Genomic DNA, 26504 nt, shown 5'->3' on the forward strand with positions numbered 1-26504 from the left:
AACTATATGAATGTATGTTTCACTGTAACTTTACCAGCATTGATCATCAGCAGTTTTGACTTTCCACGGAAATAAAAAATCACCTTAAAATGATGAGTTTATAAATAAAATGTGAATTGAAACACAGCCACACTCCTTTGATTCCATATAGTTTCTGGCTTCTCTGGAGTTACAATGGCAGAGCTGAGCAGTTGCCCCAAGATCTTACGGCCCATGGGCCACGGTTTTCTGACCTGATCTATACTTCAGAAAGCAAGATAGTCACATCGTTCACATCGGATGTGTCTAATTAGTAAAAAAAATATATCTTGTGGCTTGAACTGAAGTGCAGAGGTTATAAAAGACCTAGATTTGAGATACTGGTTTTCTCCCAATAGCGTTACCATATATATCCACCTCCCTATTTAAAAGTGAATTAACGCTCGCGATGTTGCCTAAAAATGAGAAGATACAAATACAGCTGTGACTAAGCAGAAAATGCTAAACCTCAGGATATTCTGAAAGCACTGCTACTCTAATAAAATTGGTCTGCCTGGAAAAAAGGAAATAAGGCTGCAGGGGGACTGTTCAAACCGTACTCTGGCAGGCCCCTTTTGGAGGTCTGTGTAGGTACGGACTTTTTTTATGGCAGGAGGTGGAGGAGGAGAGTTTTAGTCCCTTATTTGCATTTGCCTGCTGGACCGCTCCACGGGGCAGCTCCAACCCAGCCTGTTCAAAACTGAATGCACTATCGTCTTCCCCTAATGTCTTCAACTGCCATTTCTACTAATGGTAACGACATCCCTAAATCACCCAGGCTTGAGAGTTGGCCAAGAGCCTGGCACAGGGAAAGCATCGAATAAAGAGTAAATTCGTTCATTCTCGCATTCATTCTTATGTTCCTCCCTCCACTCAGACAGTCCTGCCGTCACAACTTCCTGAGAGAACTTACTTTTAGGTCTCTAAGATAAGCACCTGTGTGTCTTTTTGTTTGGTATCTGTCTCCCCGACTCACATGCAAGTTCAACAAAGGTAGTGGCCAGGGTTGTCATGCTGATGATTCCATCTCTCAAGCCTGGAATGCTGCTGAATGCACAACAGGCACCCAAGTATGTACATATGTGTGTATGTATGTATGTACGTATGTATGTATGTTTTTAATGTTTATTTTTTAATGTTTATTTATTTTTGAGACAGAGAGAGACAGAGCATGAGCGGGGGAAGGGCAGAGAGAGGGGAAGACACAGAATCCGAAACAGGCTCCAGGCTCCGAGCTGTCAGCACAGAGCCCAACGCGGGGCTCGAACTCACGAGCTGCGAGACCATGACCTGAGCCGAAGTCGGAGGCTCAACTCAGGTGCCCCTTGGCACTCCAATATTTAGATGAGTGAATAGAAGAGAGGAGAAAGGGACATGAGGAAGGCAGGAAAGAATGTCTGATGGGCTGGCTGGCATCTTGATTGAGTAGACACTCGTGCCCTCTCTGTCCCATAACAACGTGACCAGTTCACGAGAAAAGCTATGGACTTAACAAAAGACGTGCCACTGCCTTGCAGACTCAGTCTCAGGACTGAAAAGGTCTTGTGCTTGTGTTTCCCTGCTACTTTGTTGTATCCCTTCTGCCCAACTTCGCACCCTGATCCCCCTGTGGTAGGATGAAAAGTCAACCTACAAAGCAAAAGCATAGATAACAAGTTTGGATACAAGGTCAACTTGTCGTCCTTCTCATGATTATTCTCCTGCTCTATGGAACCCTTCTTAACTGATCACTTAGTACCCCAGGGTGACTATTCAGAGTTTTTCCTCACCTCTTAGGTTACCATTCTGAACTGGTCTAATCAGCTGACCATCAGCCACTGCAAGTGGTGGCAGAATTGAGCAATAAAGTCTGGGTTAGGAACACAACTGGGGAGCTCAGAAATTCCTTGGCACACTGTAACTTTCTCCTTAATTTACATTCACATGCCCAGAAGCCTGACCGAAAAGTTAAGGGAAATGTAAATTCCCAACCATCAGAGCCAGTCACAGCTAACACATGCACAAGCACACAAATCCACCCCATTTCCTGCTGGCCATCTCCTGTCCTTGACCTTGACAGATACAAACCCCTCAGAAAATCTCTAACTAGGGACACCTGCCGATGATGTTTTACCTTCTCCAAGAAACATAACCCCAAAGAAGCAAAATACACTTATCCCGTGCTGTGAGTACACTGTTTTTAAAAACTGTATCCAACACAACCCAAAGCTGAAAAAGCAAGTAAATAAAGGCTCAAGTCAAGTTCGATGGAAGCAATTTTCCTATCAACTACTCTTCCAAAACTCTATGTGAAATTGCTCATTCCAACCACTACTGTCACATCCAATTAAGTTTGAAACACATTTTTATTTACACTTACCTCTGCCACTCGGTGGGTGGAACTAAATCGAGGTGGTAAACCAGCCAAAACGCAGTGTTGGTGGGTGGCATTGAGATCATCTGTAGGAAAAATACCAAAAATTAAAGAAAATAAAACCACACACACACACGCATACATACACACACATTTATTAGTCACTATAATAAACCATTCAACAAAAATACAACGTAAACAGTAAATCCGTTATTTAACAACAACAGCCAAGGAATTAACACCTACTTTGAATTCTTTAAACCATTAGCTATAACTGGGATGACTTTGTATGTGCATAAGTATTACGGATAGACATCAAAACCATGACATGCCCAAGAGTAAAAGGGGATGTTAATTATTCGAGGACAACAAGTATAAACCAGGACGGTCTTTAGCAAACAGTACATATGGCTACCCTATTTATGTGTGGTCTTATGATGCCCTCCCACCACTAAGTTTACTATTTATGAACTTTCTCTTTCTCATGATACATCAAATTCTATCCATGCCTTTAGATAATAAGCCAATTTTTTTTTTTACATTATTTGGGGTGGAACAGCTTTCATCTGAAAATCTACCTCTTTCTCTCCCCAATCAAAATATCAATTTTGCCCTAACAATTTTCCAGGCAAAAAACCAACCAACTCAGCAGTTGCAAAGTTTTGGCACTCAGAACAGAATTCAAGCCTATGGATTCACAACCCAAGAATGGAGTAGGTGGTGAATTCATCAGTTGAAAAATAAGCTTAAAACCACATGCAGTGGAAGAAAACCAATGGCCAAGTTGCTGCATATTCTAAGAAATGATGCCACAAGTCAGGCAAAAAATCTCTATCACCTCTGCTTAGGACATCACTCCCTCTATTACAAAGAAGAGAACTGAACAGTACTATTCCCCAGCAGTGTATGATTTCCCAGATAGGCAACAGAGGCTTCTTACCAAGATACCAAGACCCACAATGATTTATACTAAAAGACAAAGACCACCACACCCCTTATGTGTCAGGAAAATTAACTTCTAAACAAAATAACAGAAATGTGAAATGTCAACTGAAGGGCTCCTGCTTCTGAACATTCTGGAAGAACAGTGAGAAGGTCTGCCTTCCTACCTGAAGCAACTATTAAAGGGACCAACACTAGGAAACAAAGGTTTCTGACACTGGAAAACAGAGAAAGATATAATCCCCGGGATAGAAAAATAAAATGGGTGAGCCCTAAAATTGCCCTAGCTTACTACCCGGAACAGTTTCAAAACCAGAATAGAGAGTGGGGAGTCAGACAGAACCCAGAGTTTTCAGCTTTCCTTCTTGCTGAGTTGCGAGGACAGAAACTGGAGCTTAGGAAGCCCAAGGCAACGAGGATATGTACAACAGAACACTGGAATAGAAGAACCTGCACGGACAGAAAACAAGCGGACATCGGCCGAAGGGTTCCTTCAAGTCTCTGGCTGAGCACTGACAAGGGCGTGTGTGAATGAAAACTTCCCAAGGACAGAAGAAGAAGCAGCAGCAAACAATAGGCTGAACAAATGTCAGAGCTCACACAGGGCTGGGGAGGTTTTGTGTTCTCAGCAGCTAGAATGGCTCCTGCTACGTGAGAGAATGGATAGAGTCCTTGGAGAAGCATCACCTTAGTAGCAGGGCTATATTAGTTCTGTGTCAAAGATCCGCTTGACAGCTTAAAAGCAAGCCTCCAAATGATTCAAGTTATTCCAAATAAGTTAATTAGTCACTAGAGCAAAGTCCAACGCTACTGAAAAGAATTTAACAAAATCAGACACCAAACAAACTTCACAATATCCGGCATCCATTCAAAAAGTAACAGAGAAGAGGGGTGCCTGGCTAGCTTAGTTGGCAGAGCATGCGATTCTCAATCTCAGGGCTGTAAGTCCGAGCCCCACGTTGGATGTAGAGATGACTTAAGAGTAAAACCCTATAAAAAAAAAAGTAGGAGAGGAGAAATGAAAGACATACATGACACATAGGTACATATAAGATATATAGGCATATATAGGTATATATTATATAGGTGTATATAAGAAATACACATATCTTTCTTTTCTTTCACATATATATCTTTCATATATATAAATAAATGAAATGAAGCTATAAAGATGAAAAATGTAGTCTTTGGAATTAAAAAAAAAAAAACCACAGTGAATTAGATTAACAGCACTTCTGGCACTGCAAAAAAAAAAAAAAAAAAAAAAAAAATCAGCGACCTAGAATACACAGAAATAGAAACCATCCAAAACTGAAGCATCGAGAGAAAAAAGACTACAGGTAACTGAAAAGGCATCAATGACCTGGGATACTATTTATCAGTTTAACATAAATGTAATTGGATTCTCAGAAGGGGGAGAATGATAGAAAAAAATATGTATCTGAAGAAATGATGGCCAAAGAGAAAAATCAGAACAAAGAACAAGGGCAACAAACAGAAAACATTAACAAATAAGGTAACTATTAAATCAATTATATTAGGGTCGCCTGGGTGGCTCAGGTGATTGAGTGTCCAACTTCAGCTTAGGTCATCATCTCATGGTTCATGGGTTTCAGCCCTGCATTGGGCTTTGTGCTGACAGCTCAGAGCCTAGAGCCTGCTTCAGATTCTGTCTCCCTCTCCCTCTGCCCCTCCTCACTTGTGCTCTCTCTCAAAAATATATAAACATTAAAAAAATAAATAAATTATATCAATAATAATTCTCAATGTCAATGGAGTAAGTACACCAATTAAAAGACAGAGATTATCAGAGTGGATGCAAAAACAAAACCCAATTATACGTTGTCCACAGGAAATTCACTTAAGTATAAAGACACATACAGATTAAAAGTAAAGGGATGGAGAAAAAAATATTCTATGTTAACACTAATCAAAACAAAGCTGGAGTACCTATATGAATTTCAGACAGAGTAGACGTCAAAACAAGGAAATTATCAGGAATAAGAGGGCATTACATAAAGGAGTCAATCCTCCAGGAAGATACAACAATCCTTAATGTGTATTTGCCTTATAAGACAGAGTCAAATTATGTGAAGTAAATCTAATAGAATAGAAAGGAGAAATAGACAAATCCACTAATACAGTTGGAGACTTTAACACCCCCTATCAGAAACAGAAAGATCCATCAGGCATAGAATCAGTAAGGACACAGGTGAACTCAAGAATACCATCAATCAACTGGACATAACTGACATCTACAGACTACCTCATCCAACAAGAGCTGAATACACATTCTTCTCAAGCTCATATGGAACATTCACCAAGAGAGATCACATTCTGGACACAACACATACACACACACACACACCAAAATTTAAAAGAATAGAAATCATACAATATCTGCTATCAGACCATAAGAATTAAACTAGAAATCAGTACCATAAAGACAGCTGGAAAATCCCAAAATACTTAAGAGATTAAGCAGCATACTTCTAATTTACATGGCCAAAGAAGAAATCTCAAGAGAAATTTTAAAGTATTTTTAACTAAATGAAAATGAAAATACAACATCAAAATTTGTGGGATACAACAAAAGCACTTCAAAGAGGAAAATTTAATACACTGAATGCATATATTACAAAGGAAAGATCCAAACTCAGTAATAAAAGCTTCAACCTTGGGAATTTAGAAAATGGAGAGCAAATTAAATCTCAAATAAAAAGAAAAAAATAATTAGAATAGAAATCAAGGAAATCAAAAACAGAAAACTAACAGAGAAAGTCAATGAAACAAAGCTGGTTCTCTGAAAAGATCAATAAAATCAATAAGCCTCTGTCCAGACTAAGAACAAAAGAGGAAAAACACAAATTATTAATACCAGAAACAAGAAAGGGAACATCACTACAGATCATATGGACATTAAAAGGCTAATAAAGTAATACTATGTATAGCTCTATGCCCACAAATTTGATAACAGAGATGAAACAGACCAATTCCTTTGAAAGACTAAATCTTCCAAAACTCACATAAGAAAAAGACAATCTGAATAGGCCTATTTGTACTAAAGAATGAATCAAAATTACTAACCTTCCTACACAGAAAGCTCCAAGCCTAGATGGGTTCACTGGTGAATTCTACCAACCATTGAAGGAAGAAACTATGCCTATTCTTTACAGACTCTTCCAGAAGAAAAAAGTGGAAGGAAGACTTCCTAATTCATGCTATGAGACCAGCGAAACCCTAATACCAAAAGCAGACAGATATTACAAGAAAAGAAAACTACAAATTAATATTCTCAAGAACATGGATGCAAAAATCCTCAAAAAATACAGTATTAGAAAATAGAATCCAACAATGTATATTTTATATACTTTTATATATATCTTATACACTTATATGCCACAACCAACTGAAATGTATCCACATATGCAAGGCTGGCTCAATATGTGAAAATCAATTAATATTTTGTCTCCTGTTTGTCCATCTGTTTTCGTTTACAAGGGCTACTCCAAAGAACAAATCAAAGCACACCTGGTGCAGGGTACAAAATATTACTACGAGTAGGGTAATAAAATAACCAAAGTCACAACAACAGAGAGCACATAACAATCCCCGAAAAAACACCACCTGAAGGGCCAGACCCTGGACAGCATATGACCCTCCTTTAATATAGCAGTGCTCGCAGGTGCAGAGCACACAACCTTTTAAAATGCAGAAGGGACAGAAAACCAGCCAAAATGACGAAACGGAAGAATTCTCCTCAAAAGAAACTCCAGGAAGCAGCAACAGCTAACGAATTGATCAAAACTGATTTAACCAATATAATGGAACAAGAATTTAGAATAATACTCATAAAATTAATCGCTGGGCTTGAAAAAAGCTATGAAACTTGAAATCGGCCACAAGAAAAAGTCTGGAAAACCTCCAAAAGCATGGAAGTTAAACAACACCCTACTAAAGAATGAATGGGTCAACCAGGCAATTAGAGAAGAAATTAAAAAATACATGGAAACAAATGAAAATGAAAATACAACAATCCAAACACTTTGGGATGCAGCAAAGGCAGTCCTCAGAGGATAATACATTGCAATCCAGGCCTATCTCAAGAAACAAGAAAACTCCCAAATACAAAATCTAACAGCACGCCTAAAGGAAATAGAAGCAGAACACCAAAGACATCCCAAACCCAGCAGAAGAAGAGAAGTAATAAAGATCAGAGCAGAAATAAACAATATAGAATCTAAAACAACAGTAGAGCAGATCAATGAAACCAAGAGTTGGTTTTTTGAAAAAATAAACAAAATTGATAAACCTCTAACCAGGCTTCTCAAAAAGAAAAGGAAGAGGACCCAAATAGATAAAATCATGAATAAAAAATGGAATTATTACAACCAGTCCCTCAGAAATACAGGCAATTATCAGGGAACACTATGAAAAATTTTATGCCATCAAACTGGACAACCTGGAAGAAATGGACAAATTCCAAAGCACCCACACACTTCCAAAACTCAAACAGGAAGAAATAGAAAATTTGAACAGACCCATAACCAGTGAAGAAATTGAATCAGTTATCAAAAATCTCCCAACAAATAAGAGTCCAGGACCAGATGGCTTCCCTGGGGAATTCTACCAGACATTTAAAGCAGAGATAATACCTATCCTTCTCAAGCTGTTCCAAAAAACAGAAAGGGAAGGAAAACTTCCAGACTCGTTCTATGAAGCCAGCATTACTTTGATTCCCAAACCAGACAGAGACCCAGCAAAAAAAGAGAACTATGGGCCAATATCCCTGATGAATATGGATGCAAAAATTCTCAACAAGATGTGAGCAAATCGAATTCAACAGCATATAAAAAGAATTATTCACCCTGATCAAGTGGGATTCATTCCTGGGCTACAGGGCTGGTTCAATATTCGCAAATCAATGTGATACATCACATTAATAAAAGAAAAGATAAGAACCATATGATCCTGTCAATTGATGCAGAAAAAGCATTTGACAAAATTCAGCATCCTTTCTTAATAAAAACCTTCGAGAAAGTCGGGATAGAAGGAACATACTTAAACATCATAAAAGCCATTTATGAAAAGCCCACAGCTAATACCATCCTCAATGGGGAAAAACTGAGAGCTTTCCCCAAGATCAGGAACACAACAGGGATGTCCACTCTTACCGCTGTTGTTTAACATAGTGTTGGAAGTGCTAGCTTCAGCAATCAGACAACAAAAGGAAATCAAAGGCATCCAAATTGGCAAAGATGAAGTCAAGCTTTCACTTTTTGCAGATGACATGATACTATACATGGAAAACCCGACAGACTCCACCAAAAGTCTGCTAGAACTGATATATGAATTCAGCAAACTTGCAGGATACAAAATTAATGTACAGAAATCAGTTGCATTCTTATACACTAATAATGAAACAACAGAAAGACAAATAAAGAAACTGATCCCATTCACAACTGCACCACGAATCATAAAATAGCTAGGAATAAACCTAACCAAAAATGTAAAAGATCTGTATGCTGAAAACTATAGAAAGCTTATGAAGGAAATTGAAGAAGATACAAAGAAATGGAAAAACATTCCATGCTCATGGATTGGAAGAATAAATATTGTTAAAATGTCAATACTACCCAAAGCTATCTACACATTCAATGCAATCGCAATCAAAATTGCACCAGCATTCTTCTCGAAGCTAGAACAAGCAATCCTAAATTTTGTATGGAACCACAAAAGACCCCGAATAGGCAAAGTAATATTGAAGAAGAAAACCAAAGCGGGAGGCATCACAATCCCAGACTTTCACCTCTACTACAAAGCTGTAATCATCAAGACAGCATGGTATTGGCACAAAAACAGACACATAAACCAATGGAATAGAATAGGGACTCCAGAATTGGACCCACAAAAGTATGGCCAACTAATCTTTGACAAAGTAGGAAAGAGTATCCAATGGAAAAAAGACAGTCTCTTTAACAAATGGTGCTGGGAGAACTGGACAGCAACATGCAGAAGAATGAAACTAGACCACTTTCTTACACCATTCGCCAAAAATAAACTCAAAATGGATAAAGGACCTGAATGTGAGACAGGAAACCATCAAAACTGTAGAGGAGAAAGCAGGAATAAAACCTCCCTGACCTCAGCTGCAGCAATTTCTTACTTGACACACCTCCAAAGGGAAGGGAATTAAAGGCAAAAATGAACTACTGGGACCTCATGAAGATAAATAGCTTCTGCACTGCAAAGGAAACAATCAACAAAACTGAAAGGCAACCAACAGAATGGGAAAAGATATTTATAAATGACACATCAGACAAAGTGCTAGTATCCAAAATCTATAAAGAACTCACCAAACTCCACACCCGAAAAACAAATAACCCAGTGAAGAAATGGGCAGAAAACATGAATAGACACTTCTCTAAAGAAGACATCCGGATGGCCAACAGGCACATGAAAAGATGCTCAACGTCGCTCCTCATCAGGGAAATACAAATCAAAACCACACTCAGATATCACCTCACGCCAGTCAGAGTGGCCAAAATGAACAAATCAGGAGACTATAGATGCTGGAGAGGAGGTGGAGAAATGGGGACCCTCTTGCACTGTGGGTGGGAATGCAAACTGGTGCAGCCGCTCTGGAAAACAGTGTGGAGGGTCCTCAAAAAATTAAAAATAGATCTACCCTATGACCCAGCAATAGCACTGCTAGGAATTTACCCAAGGGATACAGGAGTGCTGATGCATAGGGGCATTTGTACCCCAGTGTTTAACAGCACTTTCAACAATAGCTAAATTATGGAAAGAGCCTAAATGTCCATCAACTGATGAACAGATAAAGAAATTGTGGTTTATATACATAATGGAATACTAGTTGGCAATGAGAAAGAATGAAATCTGGCCTTTTGTAGCAATGTGGATGGAACAGGAGAGTGTTATGCTAAGTGAAATAAGTCAGACAGAGAAAGATAGATACCATATGTTTTCATTCTTATGTGGATCCTGAGAAACTTAACAGAAGACCATGGGGGAGGGGAAGGAAAAAAAAAAGTTAGAGAGGGAGACAGTGAAACCATAAGAGACTCTTAAAGACTGAGAATAAACTGAGCGTTGATGGGGGGGTGGCAGGGAGGGGAAAGTGGGTGATGGGCATTTAGGAGGGCAGCTGTTGGGATGAGCACTGGGTATTGTATGGAAACCAATTTGCCAATAAATTTCATATTAAAAAAACAGAAAATCAATTAATATAATCCATCACAGCAACAGGCTAGGGAAGAAAAATCTCATGATCATACCAATAGGTGCAGAAAAAAACATTTGACAAAATCCAACACAAATTCATAACAAAACCTAGGATTCATAACAAAAACTAGGATTAAAGAGTAACTTCTTCAATGTGATAAGGAACATGTACAAAAAAAGTATGATGTAGCTATCATCATACTTAAATTTGATTCCTCAATAAGATTGGGAACAGGGCAAGAATGTGTCTTTTCACCACTCCTTTTTTTTTTTTTTTTTAAATATTTATTTATTTATTTTGAGAGAGAATGTACACATGCAAGTGGGTCAGGGAAAGAGAGAAAGAGAGAGAGAGATTCCCAAACAGGCTCTATGCCATCAGCACAGTGCCCAATGTGGGGCTCAAACTCATGAACTGTGAGAATCACTTGAGCTAAAATCAAGAGTCAGATGCTTACCCAACTGAGCCACCCAGGTGCTCCCACCACTCCTTTTCAATAGCACAATGGAAGTGCCAGTTAATGCAATGAGACGAGAAGAGGAGAGGAGGGGAGGGGAGGGGAGGGGAGGGGAGGGAAGGGAAGGGAAGGGAAGGGAAGGGAAGGGAAGAGAAGAGAAGAGAAGAGAAGAGAAGAGAAGAGAAGAGAAGAAATAAAACTGTCTTTCTTCAAATTTTTTTTTTAACATTTATTTATTTTTGAGACAGAGAGAGACAGAGCATGAACGGGGGAGGGTCAGAGAGAGGGAGACACAGAATCGGAAACAGGCTCCAGGCTCTGAGCTGTCAGCACAGAGTCCGACGCGGGGCTTGAACTCACAGACCACGAGATCATGACCTGAGCCGAAGTTGGCCACTCAACCGACTGAGCCACCCAGGCACCCCTAAAACTGTCCTTCTTCATAGATGATATGACTGTCTGTAGAAAATTCCAAATGAACTGACCCAAAAAACCCTCCTGGAATTAATAAGCAATTTTAGCATAGTTGCAGGATATAAGGGTAACATGTAAAAGTCAATCACTTTCCTAACAAATAAGTGGAATTTGAAAGTAAAAACTCATTACCAATTACATTAGTATTCCCCCAAATAAAATACTTAGATATAAAATCTAACAATATATATATAAGAATTTACATAAAGAAGACCAAAAATTCCTGATGAACAAAATCAAAGAACTGATGAATGGAGAGATATTTCATGTTCATAGACCGGAAGACCAATATCGTCAAAATGTCTATTCTTCCCAACTTGACCTATAGATTCACTGCAATCCCAATCAAAATCCCAGCAAGTTATTTTGTGGATACTGACAAACCAATTCTACAGTTTATACAGAGAGACAAAAGACCCAAAATAGCACACCATATTGAAGAAGAACAAAGCTGGAAGACTGATTTACCCAACTTCAAGAATTACTGTAGGGCTGCAGCAAGTAAGACAAAGTTTTATTGGCCAAAAGAATAGGCAAAAAAAAAAAAAGATCAATGGAACAGAAAAAAAGAGTATACAGAAAGAGAGCCATTTAAATATGGTCAACAGATCTTTGACAAAGGAGCAAAGGCAATACAATGGAGCAAAGATAGTTTCTTCAACAAATGGTGCTGGAACAAGTGGATATCCACATGCAAAAAAAAAAAAAAAAAGAATGCATCTAGACACAAACTTTCCACTGTTCACAAAAATTAACTCAAATGGATCCTAGATCTAAACATAAAATGTGTAAGTGCAAAATTCCTAGAAAATAACACAACAGGAAATCTAGATGACTTTGGGCATGGCGATGAGTCTTTGGATACAACAACAAAGGCACAACCCAGGAAAGAAATAATTGATAAACTACACTTCATAAAAATTAAAAACTGTTCTGTGAAAGACACAGTCAAGAGAATAAGAAGACAAGCTGAAGACTGGGGCAAAATATTTGCAAAAGGCAGGCTCAATAAAGCACTGTAATTCAAAATACAAAGAACTCTTAAAACTCAACAACAAGAAAACAAACAACTTCATTTAACAAATGGGCAGGAGTTCTGAACAGATACACCACCAAAGAAGATATAATGAGAATAAGCATATGAAAGGATGCTCATCATCATTTGTCATGGGATTGCAAATTAAAACAAGATACCACTACCCACCTGTGAGAATGGCCAAAATCCACTGATAACTGATTAACACCAAATGCTGACAAAAATAATGGAACAACAGAACACGCATTCATTGCTGGTGGGAACGCAAAAGGATACACGTGGTTTGGAAGGCCGCGTGGCGATTTCTTACAAAACTAAACCTGTTCTCATCATAAGAACCAGCAATTGCCCTACTTAATATTCACCCAAATGAGTTGAAAACTTATGTCCACACAAAAACCTGTGAACAGATGCTGACAGCGGCTTTATCAACAATGGCCAAAACTTGGAAGCAACCCACATGTCTGTGAGTAGGTGAACAGATAAACTGTGGCCCATTGAGGCAACGGTGTAATATTCAGCACTGCGAAGGTGTGAGCTATCAAGTCACGAAAAGAAATGAGGAAACTTAAATACCTACTACGAAGCGAAAGAAGCCAGTCTGAAAAGGCTGCATACTGTAAGATTCTAACCATAAAGCATTGTGGAAAAGACAAGACTATAGAGAAAATACAAAGCTGTCAGGGGTTGAGGGTAGGGGAGAGGATGAATAGGGTTACAGGGGATTTTTAGAGTAGAAACTATCGTGCATGATACTATAATGGGAGATATAGGCCATAATACATTTTTTAAATCCATAAAGTATATCCATAAAATATACAACACCAAGAATGAACTCGAATATAAAGTATGGACTTGGGTGATAATGACACGTCAATGTAGGCTAATCAACTGTAATAAACGTCCAATCCGATGCATGATGTAGACAGTGGGAAAGGTTGCGTATGCATGGGGACAGAAGTGTAGGGCAACTCTACTTTGTGCTCACTTTTGCTGTGAGCCTAAAATGCTATGAAAAGTAAACCCTCTTTTTTAAAACAATGTGAACTGAAAATTCTTCATTCTGTAAGACTCCATAGTTTGCCATCTTGAGACCAACGTACAGTTATAAAATTATATAGTTATTCTCCTAGAGTGTTCTCATAGCAAAGGAAAATACTCATCTGCATCACTTAATTTAATATTTGAATGAGCAACTACCATGCACCAAGCACTATCCTACGCACAGTGAACAAAACAAAGTCCCTGCTCTCATGAAGGTTACATTTGGTTGGGGAAGACACATAATGGGTAAGTAAACAAGAAATTCAGATACGAGGTGCTATGAAGAAAATACAGTATAATTTAAGAAGCCTAAGGGTCAGTGAGGGTACACGGGAATAATGTACTACTCTATACAGAACTACCGCTGGGGACAGTTAAGGTGACTCAAGAGCTGAATAATGAGGAGCCTGGCAATGCCAACATGTGGGACGAGAGCATTCCAAGCAGAAGAACGAGCTGAGGCCAAGGCACCAAAGTGGGAATGAGCTCGCTGTACTCGAGACAGTACCATGGTGCTCAGCATGGAAGCAGAAGTTCAACAATTAAAGGGGGTCTCTGATGGTCATGGTCAGAATTTGAGGTTTAATTCCAGATACAATGGGAAACCATTAGAAACTTTTATGCAGGGAAAAAATGTGATCCAAGTCTGAGGAGACCACCCTGGCAGCTTGTTGGGAAAGAGAGAGGACCGAAAGGGGCAGGCTTTGAAGCAGGAAGACGAGCAGGGAAACTGTCACCATAATCCACGTGGGAGCTGACAGTGACTTGGACCACGGTGACAGAGGGGGACGTGTGAGTAGTGACCGGATTCAGAATGTTTTAGAGAAAAACCAGAAGACCTGCCAGTGGATTGGGTAAGGAAAGCAGGGGAGAGAGCAAAATTAAGAGCAATTTTAGGGGTTTTCACAGAAAAAAATGAGGATGAATAGGTCACAAAACATTCAGATGTTGTGTAAACAATATTACAAAATGCAATGAAAGGTAAGGATGGAGATGTCAGTGATACACACGGGTTTTTTTTTTTTTAATTTTTTAAAAATATTTACTTATTTTTGAGAGAGACAGAGGCAGCATGCGAGTGGGTTAGGGGCAGAGAGAGAGAGAGAGAGAGAGAGAGAGAGACAAAGAATCCAAAGCAGGCTCCAGGCTCCGAGCTGTCGGCACAGAGCCCGACGCGGGGCTCGAACTCGCGGGCTGTGAGATCATGACCTGAGCCAAAGTCAGACGCTCAACCGACTGAGCCACCCAGGTGCCCCCAACACGGGTTTTAAATGCAAAGAAAAGGACAACAAGGCAGGAACAGAGGATCAAAGCTGACCCCACCCTGGCAGATGGGCTGAAAGTGTGGCTTAAGGTCTGACGAAGAAGGCTGAATGACCAGCCTCCTTTCCAGTTTGCCCCCTCTAAGGCCTCTGGTTAAGGACGCACCTGAGAATTTCTGGTTAACCTGGACTATTTTGCCTAAAGGGAGTTTCAGAATCAAAAGAACAAAACAAAACAAACAGCAGAGGTTAGAGGAGGTTCCCTAGGCCAGATTCCCATAAAAGGGTGAAATGCATAAATGCCCCTCTCATCTACCCAAACAAAAGCCTCATTGCTCCTATGCTGTTAACACTAGCATTCACGAACATCATAAAGAAAGAGAAAACATCTTAATGAGCATTTGTTAAGTGTTTTTGTTCCGCTGAAGGGCAACTAGTCTGATGCAGGCCAAGTGACAAAAGCAATGTTAGAAGTAATACTCTGAGGCCTGTACCTTTTTTCAAATCCTTGGCAACTTCCTAATCAAACAACCCTTCTGAAATGCTCCCAACTGTCCCTAATCCTTTGTGGCTTCTAGAAAGAACCCTGTGATTTTCACCAAAGAGCTTCTAATTTATCTAAACCTCGAAGTCTGTAAACGTGGCCCCACCTTCATGGACTATACACCTTAAAGGATATACTAAAGACCATTCTTAGCTTTAAAGAAGACGACTCCTCATAATTTTTAAAAAGAAAACATGACAGAATGTCTATTTGCCAGCGCTGTTTCAGAATACAGCTAAAAAAACTGATGCTATATTCAAGTGGAATCAGAGTTTGTAGAATTTAGTCAACAAAACAAACAGAAAAGAAGCTCTCGCTCTTCTCTGGCTAAATGCTGCGTGGTCTGTCAGTGGGTCAGGAGAGCTCTGGACATTCACTGTAGCATGAAATCTCATCTCATACATAAAAGACCACAGATGCAAAGGCATAATTTCCACGAGGGTGACCGATTCGTGCCCAGGACTTTGCCAGAAATCCCACCTGCTGAGATCCCCTCCCGCACAGACAAACTGGGACGGTTGGTCATCTTAAATCTAACCCAGCCCTGACTTCCTCGGTTTTGTTGACCAGTGTGCTATCGGGGCTATTTCATCCTAAATTTCTTAAAGTAACAATCAGGAGCTTCACTAAAGGCACACTCCTGAGCTAAACAGGCCCAATACTGAAATCCAATCTTCCCAGCTTCACGCAGTCACTGAAGCTTTTCATTCTTACTCACCTGTCCATTCTCATCGCTCAATCTTAATATTTATGACCTTATTTTTCCTAGACATGGGGACATCCATGACTGAGAACATATTCAGAATTTAATAGCCAGCAAAACGGGGGAGGGGAAGCTTCCTGGCAAGATGTCGGTACAGACCCGGGCCTCTCGATCTGTTCCATTCCTAGATTCCCCAAGGAGACGATCAGGGCACTATTCAATGAGGTAAAAACTTTGGTCAGCACTAAATATAAGAGGAAGGTGCTCAGTATGCCAGAAATTGTGAGGGTCTGTGCTGGATACGTTTAGGCGGGATGAGACTAAATAAAGAAGAGGCAGAGAGGGCGACCCGTGAGTGTCTACTTGGAAAGACCAGCGTCTTGGTCAATATGGCAAGTGGATCCCAAGGGCAACGCTCACCCTCAAACTCAAAACAACAGGAAGGTATGATGGGCTACAGGGCACCGAGAGGGCAGGCCGCTTGCCTCCTGTGGGGCAGCCTTAAATGCACACAACCCGTGCTTCTCACAGCCCCCAGAACATGTTGCTGGGACAAGCTGCCACTTTGAGGAGAAGGCCAGGCATCGGTGGGGTAAGAAATTGTACAGTCGGGGCGCCTGGGTGGCTCAGTCGGTTGAGCGGCCGACTTCGGCTCAGGTCGTGATCTCGCGGTCTGTGAGTTCGAGCCCCGCGTCGGGCTCTGTGCTGACAGCTCGGAGCCTGGAGCCTGTTTCCGATTCTGTGTCTCCCTCTCTCTGACCCTCCCCCGTTCATGCTCTGTCTCTCTCTGTCTCAAAAATAAATAAACATTAAAAAAAAAAAATTTAAAAAAAAAAGAAATTGTACAGAGTGGGTTTGCCGAGCACAGGTCAAAAGGGGTCATGGTTCGCCCAGACTGCACAAAAATGAGGTGCTTAGGACGCTCTAGTTAATGAAATCTCTTATCTGGCCACGTAGGGTACATTTTCTCGCTCTTTTCAAATGAAGGACTTGGCCGGGAATGTGCACCCAGTTTTCCAGAAACAACTGCAACGCCAGTTTGCCTAGGAGGTAGGACCTGTTCTGCTTCGGTGAGGAGAAACAGACCTGGAAAAATCGCTCATGTGAAAACACTGCAGTTCAAAGGGAAGGAACCACTTTGAAACTGTCTCTGCTGCAAAGGTCTGACTCAAACCGACAGGACAATTTTTTTTTTCATAAAATTCTCAATATTTTAAGAAGACACCAGTTTCTTTATGTGTATATGTGTGTGTGTGTGTGTGTGTGTGTGTATGTGTATACACATATATGTCTATATATATATATACACATATATATATATATACACACACAGACATATATGCAATGGAACACTCTCTAACCATAAAAAAATATGAAATGTTGGCATTTACAACAACACGGATGGACCTCGAGAGCATTATGCTAAGTGAAAGATGTCAGATAGTGAGAGACAAATAGCATATGATCTCATTTATATGTGGAATCTAAAACAAAAACAAAAACCAACAAACAACAAGCTCAACAATACAGAGAACAGACTGGTGGTTGCCTTAGATGGGGCATGGGGAGTGGCAGAAATGAGTAAAGGGGGTCAAGAGACAGAATTTTCTGGTTACAAAATGAAGAAGTCATGGGGATGTAATGTAATGGAAAATTGCTAAGAAAGTAGATCTGTATATTTATCACAAAAAATACATATTCCTTATAACTACTGTTGACCTTGAAAGTAAAACAGCCAGTTATTTTACCAGCAAAAGTAGTTTATTTGAGAACAGCAGAGGAAGTGCAATTCGGGACCCATGAACTATGGGTTTCAGAAAACAAAGAGTCATACCACCTTATAGAGGGAAAGGAGGTAGGAGGGGCTGCTTGAACAAAAGTCCACTGAAAGAAGGTGTTCAGGGTGGTGACACTTTCTCACTGGCTCAATTGTGGCAGTTTCTCATTGGCTGGGCTGTTGTGGAGCAAAGGGAAAATGTTCCTCACTCTTGCTGGGGCAGTCAAGTAACTTCTTCCCGCTGGCATTGGTACTTGAGAATGAGTTGGTAGGGCATGAGAGCTCCCATTTCTGTCTCTTCCCAATTCTATTACAAATGAGCTTTTCTTTATTCAGTTTCACATTACATAAAGTGATAGATGTGAACCAGCCTTACTATGGAGATCATTTCAAAACATATATAAATATTGAATCGTTATGTCATACACCTGAAACTAACATGTTACATTGTCAATTATACCTCAATTTAAAAAATAAACTTTTAGGGGCAGCTGGTGGCTCAGTTGGTTAAGCATCTGGCTCCTGATTTCAGCTCAGATCATGATCTCATGGTTCATGGGTTCGAGCACCACGTCAGGCTCTGCACTGACATCGCAGAGACCGCGTGGGATTCAATCTCTCTCTCCGCCCCTCCCCTGCTTGTGTGCACTCTCTCGCCCCCTCTCACGAATAAACAGTAATAAATAAATAATTAAATAAATAAATCTTTTAAAGAAAAAAAACCACATTATGTAAATGTAAATGTAAATACTTTCAAATATGGCTATTTAACAAAGTATAATAAATCATCATCGTTGCCATCATCATCATCAGGTAATGATGCCTCACCTAAGAAATAAATATACATTAAATATCTAAGTCAAAATCCAAAAGAGTATATTAAAAACTACCTGGGAAGCGAGCAGAAGGGTTAAAAAAAGTAACTGGGAAGAAAAACAAACCACATCTCAACAGAAAAATTGGCAAATGAAGATCAGATGATGGATAGTAATAGAAGTATACAAATGGCGAACAAACATGGAAAAGATTCTACCTTCTCAATAAATTTAAAAATGCATTTAAAACAGCAGTATGTTATTTGTACTCATTAAAGTGGCAAAATACTTTGAAATTCTAATGCCCAGTATTATCGAGGGTAAGGTAAACGAGGCTGGAGGAAGTACCTGGTAACCACATCTCATACTGCACTGGGAATGTACAATGAAAACAACCTTACAAGTTACAGTCTGACGGTATAACATGTACAGTTTTAAAGTAGCTGCACTCTCGTCTCACCTAGGTATTCCACTACTGATAATTTTTTCCACAGAAATCACAGCGGCAAAGATACATGTACAAAGATGTTCACGAGAGCAATATGTTTGATATCAAAACACTAGAAATGAATTAAGCAACCAAAAGTAGGGGGTTACTATTTAAGCCATTTTCGTTCATTCTTTCTTTAATTTATTTATTTAAATTCAAGGTGGCTAACATACAGTGTAGTACTGGTTTCAGGAGTAGAACCCAGTGATTCATCACTTACATATAACACCCAGTGCTCATCCCAGCAAGTGCCCTCCAAAATGCCCATCACCCATTTAGCCCGTCCTCCCACTCACTCCCTTCCAGCAACCCTCAGTTTGTTCTTCGTATTTATAAGTCTCTTGTGGTTTTCCCCCCTCTCTATTTTTATCTTATTTTTCCTTCCCTCCCCCTGAACATAGGTTCATCTGTTTGTTTCTTAAATTCCACATACGAGTGAAATCATATGATATCTGTCTTTCTCTGACTTATTTTGCTTAGCATAACACACTCTAGTTCCATCCATGTTGTTGCAAATGGCAAGATTTCATTCTGTTTGATTGCTGAGTGGTATTCCATTGTGTGCGCGTGTGTGTGTGTGTGCGCACGCCATATATATATTATATGCCATATCTTCTCTATCCACTCATCAGTCGATGGACGTTTGGGCTCTTTCCATAATTTGGCTATTACTGATAGCGCTGCTATAAACATTGGGGTGCGTGTGCCCCTTTGAATCAGCATTTTTGTATCCTTTGGATAAGTATCTAATAGTGCAATTACTGGGTCCTAGGGTAGTTCTCTTTTTAATTTTTTGAGGAACCTCCATACTGTTTTCCAGAGTGGCCGCACCAGTTTGCATTCCCACCGACAGTGCAAAAGGGTTCCCCTTTCTCTGCATCCTCACCAACATCTGCTGTTTCCTGAGTTAATTTTAGTCATTCTGACAGGTGTGAGGTGGTAACTCATTGTGGTTTTGATTTGTATTTCTCTGATGATGAGTAATGTTGAACATCTTTTCATGTGTCTGTTAGCCACCTAGATGCCTTCTTTGGAACAGTGTCTATTCATGTCTTCTGCCCATTTCTTCACTGGATTATTTGTTTTTTGGGTGTTGAGTTTGATAAGTTCTTTATATTTTGGATACTAACCCTTTTGCAAATATCTTCTCTCCCATTCCATCAGTTGCCTTTCAGTTTTGTTGATTATTTTCTTTGCTGTGCAGAAGCTTTTTATGTTGATGAAGTCTCAATAATTCATTTACACTTTTATTTCCCTTGCCTCTGGAAACACATCCAGTAAGAAGTTGCCACAGCTAAGGTCAAAGAGGTTGCTGCCTGTGTTCCCTTTTAGGATTTTGATGGTTTCCTTTAGGATTTTGATGGTTTCCTGTCTCCATTTAGGTCCTTCATCCATTTTGAATTTATTTCTGTATATGGTGTAAGAAAGTGGTCCAGTTTCATTCTTTTACATGTTGCTGTCCAGTTTTCCCAGTACCGTTTGCTCAGGAGACTTTTTTCCATTGGTTATTCTTTCTGCTTTGTCCATGTAGGGTCCGTTTTGAGTTCTCTATTCTGTTCCACTGATCTATGTGTCTGTGTTTGTGCCTGTACCATACTGTCTTGATGATTACAGCTTTGTAATACAGCTTGAAGTTTGGAATTGTGATGCCTTCAGCTTTGGCTTTCTTTTTCAACATGGCTTTGGCTACTCGGGGTCTTTTCTGGTTCCATACAAATTTTAGAATTGTTGGTTCTAGCTCTGTGAAGAATGCTGGTGTTATTTTGATGGTGTTATTTGTTATTTTGATGTTATCTGATTGCACTGAATGTGTAAACTGCTTTGGGCAGTATCGACATTTTAACAATATTTGCTCCTCCCATGCACGAGCATAGGATGTTTTTCCATTTCTTTGGGTTTTCTTCAATTTCTTTCATAAGCCTTCTATAGTTTTCAGCATACAGATCTTTTACTTCTTTGGCTAGGTTTATTCCTAGGTATCTTATGGTTTTTGGTGCAATTGTAAATTGGGTTGATTCCTTGATTTCTCTTTCTGCTGCTTCGTTATTGGTGCACAGAAATACAACTGATTTCTGTACATTGATTTTACACCCTGTGAATTTGCTGAATTCATGTATAGATTCAAGCAGTTTTTTTTGTGGTCTTTTGGATTTCCCACGTAGAGTATCATGTCATCTGCGAAGGGTGAAAGTTCGACTTCTTCCTTGCCAATTTATATGCTTTGTATTTCTTTGTTTTGTCTAATTTCTGAGGCTACTACTTCTAGTACTGTGTTGAACAACAGTGGTGAGGGTGGGCAGCCTGTCATGTTCCTGATCTTAGGGGGAAAGCTTTCAGTTTTTCCCCATTGAGGATGATATTAGCTGTGGGTCTTTCATATGTGGCCTTTATGGTGTTGAGATCTGTTCCTTCTATCCCTTGAGGGTTTTTATCAAGATAGGATACTAGTAGTATTTTGTCAAATGCTTTTTCTGCATCTATTGAGAGGATCGTAGGGTTCTTATCCTTTTATTAATGTGGTGAATCATGCTGATTGATTTACAGCAATGGACAGATCATCAAAGCAGAAAATCTACAAGGAAACCATGGCTTTGAATGACACACTGGGCCAGATGGACTTAACAGATATATTCAGAACATTTCATCCTAAACACATTCTTCTTATGTGCACATGGAACATTCTCAAGAATAGATCATATACTGGGTCACAAATAAGCCATTTTTAAAAATCACATTTCAAGGAATACTTAATAAGAAAAAATGCTCAAGATATAAAAGTACTGAAAAAAGGGTAAAAGACATCATATCTAACAGGATATTAATTTTCTAAAAAGAAAAAATTATATGTATTTCCAAGTATAGAAAGAAATACTAGATGGAGTTAGACCAAATAGTTGTGAATAATATCTCTGCATGGGGATAATATGATCTGTTTGCGTTTGCACATTCCTATAGTTTGTAAATTGTTTAAAGTGGACATACACTACATTTTATCAATTCCGTGACATACGTTTTTTTCTTCATATTTATTTATCTCTGGAATTGGACTACATCCTAAGACGGCATCTTTGGAAGGCATACATTACTACTTTTGTACGTAGCAATAAAAAAGAAAACAATAAGTATCATTATTTTTGAAAGATCCCACAGATAACATTCAATGAGGAGATCCTCAGAAAAGAGGCATTCATTCCCCAAATGAAAAGCATGGCACACAGCCATCAGTGAAGGCGGTATGAGCTTTGGTTAGTTTTGGAAACCTTCCCCCACATACAAATTTCCCTGGGAGTGAAAATTCTTCTATAAAAACAAGCACAGAGGTGAAGATGGCCTCGGGATATGCGACTTTCCCCCTCTTGTTTCTAAATTAACTTTTATGGAATGCTCAGTTTGTTGTTGGCTTGAAAAGAGAATAGATTCTTGAGGTTAATCATTCTTGTTCACTTTCTAAATACGCAAAATGAACTTTAATCCCACTTTGGCAAGGCCTGCCTTTAATCTTCCAGATTGTAACACTTCCCGACAAACTGGAGGGCAGAGGCTTGGGGAAAGAGAAAGATGAGAAGGGACGGAGGTCAGGTGGACGGAAAACTTGAATGAAGTAGTTTTCTTCTTTTTCCCCTTCCGAATATGCAGACCCATCACTTCTGCCCGCTGCTTCAGTGAACGGTGGGAACTGGAATTGCCCGAATAAAGTTAATCAATGAGACAGAACCAGCCACTTAAACCTCTTGGCTCTGTTCCTCCATATACCTTTTGCCTTCCCGCTTGACTCATTCCTATCTCACATCTAATTCTCCCCTGGCAACTGAGAAAGATGGCTGTGGTTTCTGGTTAAAACCTCAGGAGGAAAAAAGGATGTTCTCTCCAAATATACGGTAAGTTCCTGTTACGTACAAGGCACTAAGTGCTCTGTGTAGTGCAAGAATATATATCACATAGTACTGGCTCTCAAAAAAACTTAACTCCAGTAGATAAGACCTCTATGCCAATCTTTATAGTCCAGAGGGAAAAAAGAATTATGGCATCCACACTGATTGGTCGGTGCCCCTGCCATTGTGGTATTAAGTTTTTAACATCATCCTAAATAAGTGTTATACATATACATAGATGGAGAGAAAAACACAAGGTGGAGGGAACAGTGTGAACAAAGAAAAGGAAAAATGTTTGGGCCAAAACCAATTTTAAGGGAGAGTTTTAGGACAATGATTTGACTGAGGACTATAATTTAGATCTTTTTTGAAATTTTAAATATTTATGGATAGAAGAATAATTGCACAGGAAGAGTTTAATGAAAACATCCCATCATGGAAGAAATCTGCTTCAGGGACTGACTGTTTTTAGGAAAGTGAAACTTATTCCTAGGCTGATCCTGAACTGAAACCCATAACAAGAATCAAATTAAAAATTAAAATTTTAAATTAAAAACATTTTTAAAAAACTTCCTCTATGGCTATTCTTCCTATCTTTACAGAAGTGGCAAAGAACGCACATAGGATATGCAATCAAATTAAAAGTCTGAAAATTTTTTCCCACAGTTCATGCTTTTAGGAGTTATGTTATATAGACAGAGAGCAAAAGAAGGCATATTAAGACTGCCAACCAAAAGGAAAAATTCCACCCAACCAACCCAGATGCAGATTTACCCCAATACAGCATGACCCTGACTGCATAAAATAGGAAAAAATACAAGGATCTCAAAACTCATAGTAACACATCTATCCTCAGCTTAAAAGAAACCAACACATTTCTGTTGTCTTTAGTAGTTTTTTTTTTTTTTTTTAAATAAAAGATCTGGAAGAGAATGTACACATTGATTTGAACACTGCATCACTTTGGACAATTCTGTGATATCACATGGTCACTTGGACTAGATATTAGAAAGCAAAGCATGGGTCACCGAAGGAATGGACTACCATGGAAGATTCTAAAAGCTATCTCTTGGAGATCCCCAAGTATTAAATGAATGGCCACCTATTTGGGGGAGGGACTTCAAAAACTCTCCAATCAGGAGCTTTCTAGGACAGATTATATATTTCCTTTTGCCCGTGGTTGCCATGAAATGGGGTAGAGGTGGAGGAACCAATCCTTGGTTTATTCATTCACTCATTAACTCCATAATTATTTATTAAAGCACCTACCATGTTCACAGTACTGTGTTAGGTGACACAGAGGTTACACATTTTTAGAAACCTGAAAGAGGGTAGATAGAAGACATTTTTAGAAAATTCCAAGTAAGAGAAAGACATAAGATCCAGATTTTTAAAAATGGAATAGCGAAGGACTGCAAGGAGGAGAAATCTCAGTATGATAACTGGAAATCTCAGTATGATAACTGGAAGAAGTCAGTATTTATCAAAACATGAAATTGGTAGTAAAACAAAACATCAAGTGACACAGAGATAGCACTATGGCATGGTTATTCTTTCAATAAGAATCAGGAAAGGCAATTGTGAATTCCAGGGGGAGAGTGAGAGCCACACAAGAAGGCCATGGTTCAAATACAAAGTAGGCTAAAATGGAGCACAATTCTGGGTCTTTGATGAAGTATAAAATCTTGGCCTGACATTTGTAACATTCCCTTTCAATGGAACAACGTCAGGGATTGCTGTGGACTCCACATTCTATTTACGGGATCCAGTCACTTTATTTGGTTCTACAATAAGGGACACATATACATAAGCACTGGTATGTACCGGCTTTCAAATTTCAGGTTCAGTGTACAGAGAAAGCATAGTCATCTTATCAAAATTATAGATCAGTGTGTAAACGATATAAACCTTAATGATGTCAGAGTAATGATATGGCTCAAAGGGAACTTACACCCCCCATTTTACATTCTAAAAGTCAAGAGTCTATCTACATATTGGTTATAAGGTAATCAACTACAAACACACACACACGCGCGCACACACACACACACACACGTAAATGCTATGTAATAAAACTCAGCAAAGTGAGGGAGTTTAAGAAAGCCACTTCCCCATTTTTCTTTTTTCTTCACATTTTTCTTAATGGAGGGACAGCCAGTGCCTCAATTTGCTGGAGGAAGAGAGAGAAGTATTAAGCAAGTGTTTAAAAGTTAAGGAAGTGGGGCGCCTGGGTGGCTCAGTTGGTTGAGCGTCCGACTTTGGCTCAGGTCATGATCTCATGGTTTGTGGGTTCGAGCCCTGCATCGGGCTCTGTGCTGACGGCCTGGAGCCTGCTTCGGATTCTGTGTCTCCCTCCCTGTCTGCCTCCCCGGCCCCGCACACTGTGTCTCTCTCTCTCCTTCAAAAATAAATAAACATTTTTTTAAAAAAATTTTAAAATAAATAAATAAATAAATAAATAAAATAAAAGTGAAGGCGGTAATCACTTAAAGAATAAAACGCAAATATGCTAAAAAGTGGTCACTTTTAAGAAATGGAACTTGGGGTAAACATCTGGGTGGCTGAGTAAGTTGAGTGTCCAACCCCTGATTTCTGCTCAGGTCATGATCCCAGAGTCGTGAGACTGAGCTTCATGTTGGGCTCCATGCTGAATGTGGAACCTACTTAAGAACTTCTCTTTCTCTCCCTCTGCCCCTCCCCTTCTTGCATGCACTATCTCTCTCTCTCTCTAAAATTTAAAAAAAAAATTTTTTTTAAGAAGAAATGAAATTTGGGGACAGGTGACAAGGAGTTTTTTTCCTTTCCATTCCATTTTAGATCATCCTCAACTGCTTGAATTTTTATTTCCTAGTTTGATATTGTTTTATAATAACAATAACAATACGAATGAGGTACTGATAGGGAAAGATCTCCAGGATATATTAAGAAAAAAAAAAAAAAGCAAGTACTAGAATAAAAAGGTTGCATTTGTCTGCTTTTTTAATAAAGCAGCAGCAATATATATGTAAATATGTTGGCATAACTATATTTACGTTAATGTCGACAAAAGGACCTGACAGGAAAATAAAAGAAGTTCCGAGTTTTAGTCTATATAATTCCATACTATTTGAGTCCTCTACAATGAGAAGATGTGTGTATCGATCAGTTCAATTACTTTTTCCCACATTTCGAAAGAAGAAAGATCCCATGATTACATAATTAGTAGAGTTGCATGATTCAGCAGAAGGAAGAACAGCTTTGGTCTCAGAAAAACCTGCATTCAGGGGCATCCGGGTGGCTCAGCAGGTCCAACTTCAGCTCAGGTCATGAACTCACAGTGCATGGATCCGAGCCCCACGTCGGGCTCTATGCTGACAGCTCAGAGTCTGGAGCCTGCTTCGGATTCTGTGTCTCCCTTTCTCTCTGCCCCTCACTCCCTCACACTCTGTCTCTCTCTGTCTCTCTCTCTCTCAAAAATAAATAAACATTAAA

General features: G+C 39.3%; 1 protein-coding gene across 1 annotated transcript in view; it reads right to left on the reverse strand.

The window, feature by feature from the left end:
- Nucleotides 1-26504, reverse strand: part of LOC125918016 (alpha-ketoglutarate-dependent dioxygenase FTO-like) — a 46121-nt gene that overhangs the window by 13295 nt on the left and 6322 nt on the right. Inside the window, exon 2 of the mRNA XM_049624073.1 lies at nt 2378-2457. Within this exon, the coding sequence (XP_049480030.1) occupies nt 2378-2457 (80 nt within the window). The remainder of the gene's footprint in view (nt 1-2377; nt 2458-26504) is intronic.

The sequence above is a fragment of the Panthera uncia genome, unplaced genomic scaffold (genome assembly GCF_023721935.1).
Source record: "Panthera uncia isolate 11264 unplaced genomic scaffold, Puncia_PCG_1.0 HiC_scaffold_368, whole genome shotgun sequence".
NCBI lineage: Eukaryota > Metazoa > Chordata > Mammalia > Carnivora > Felidae > Panthera > Panthera uncia.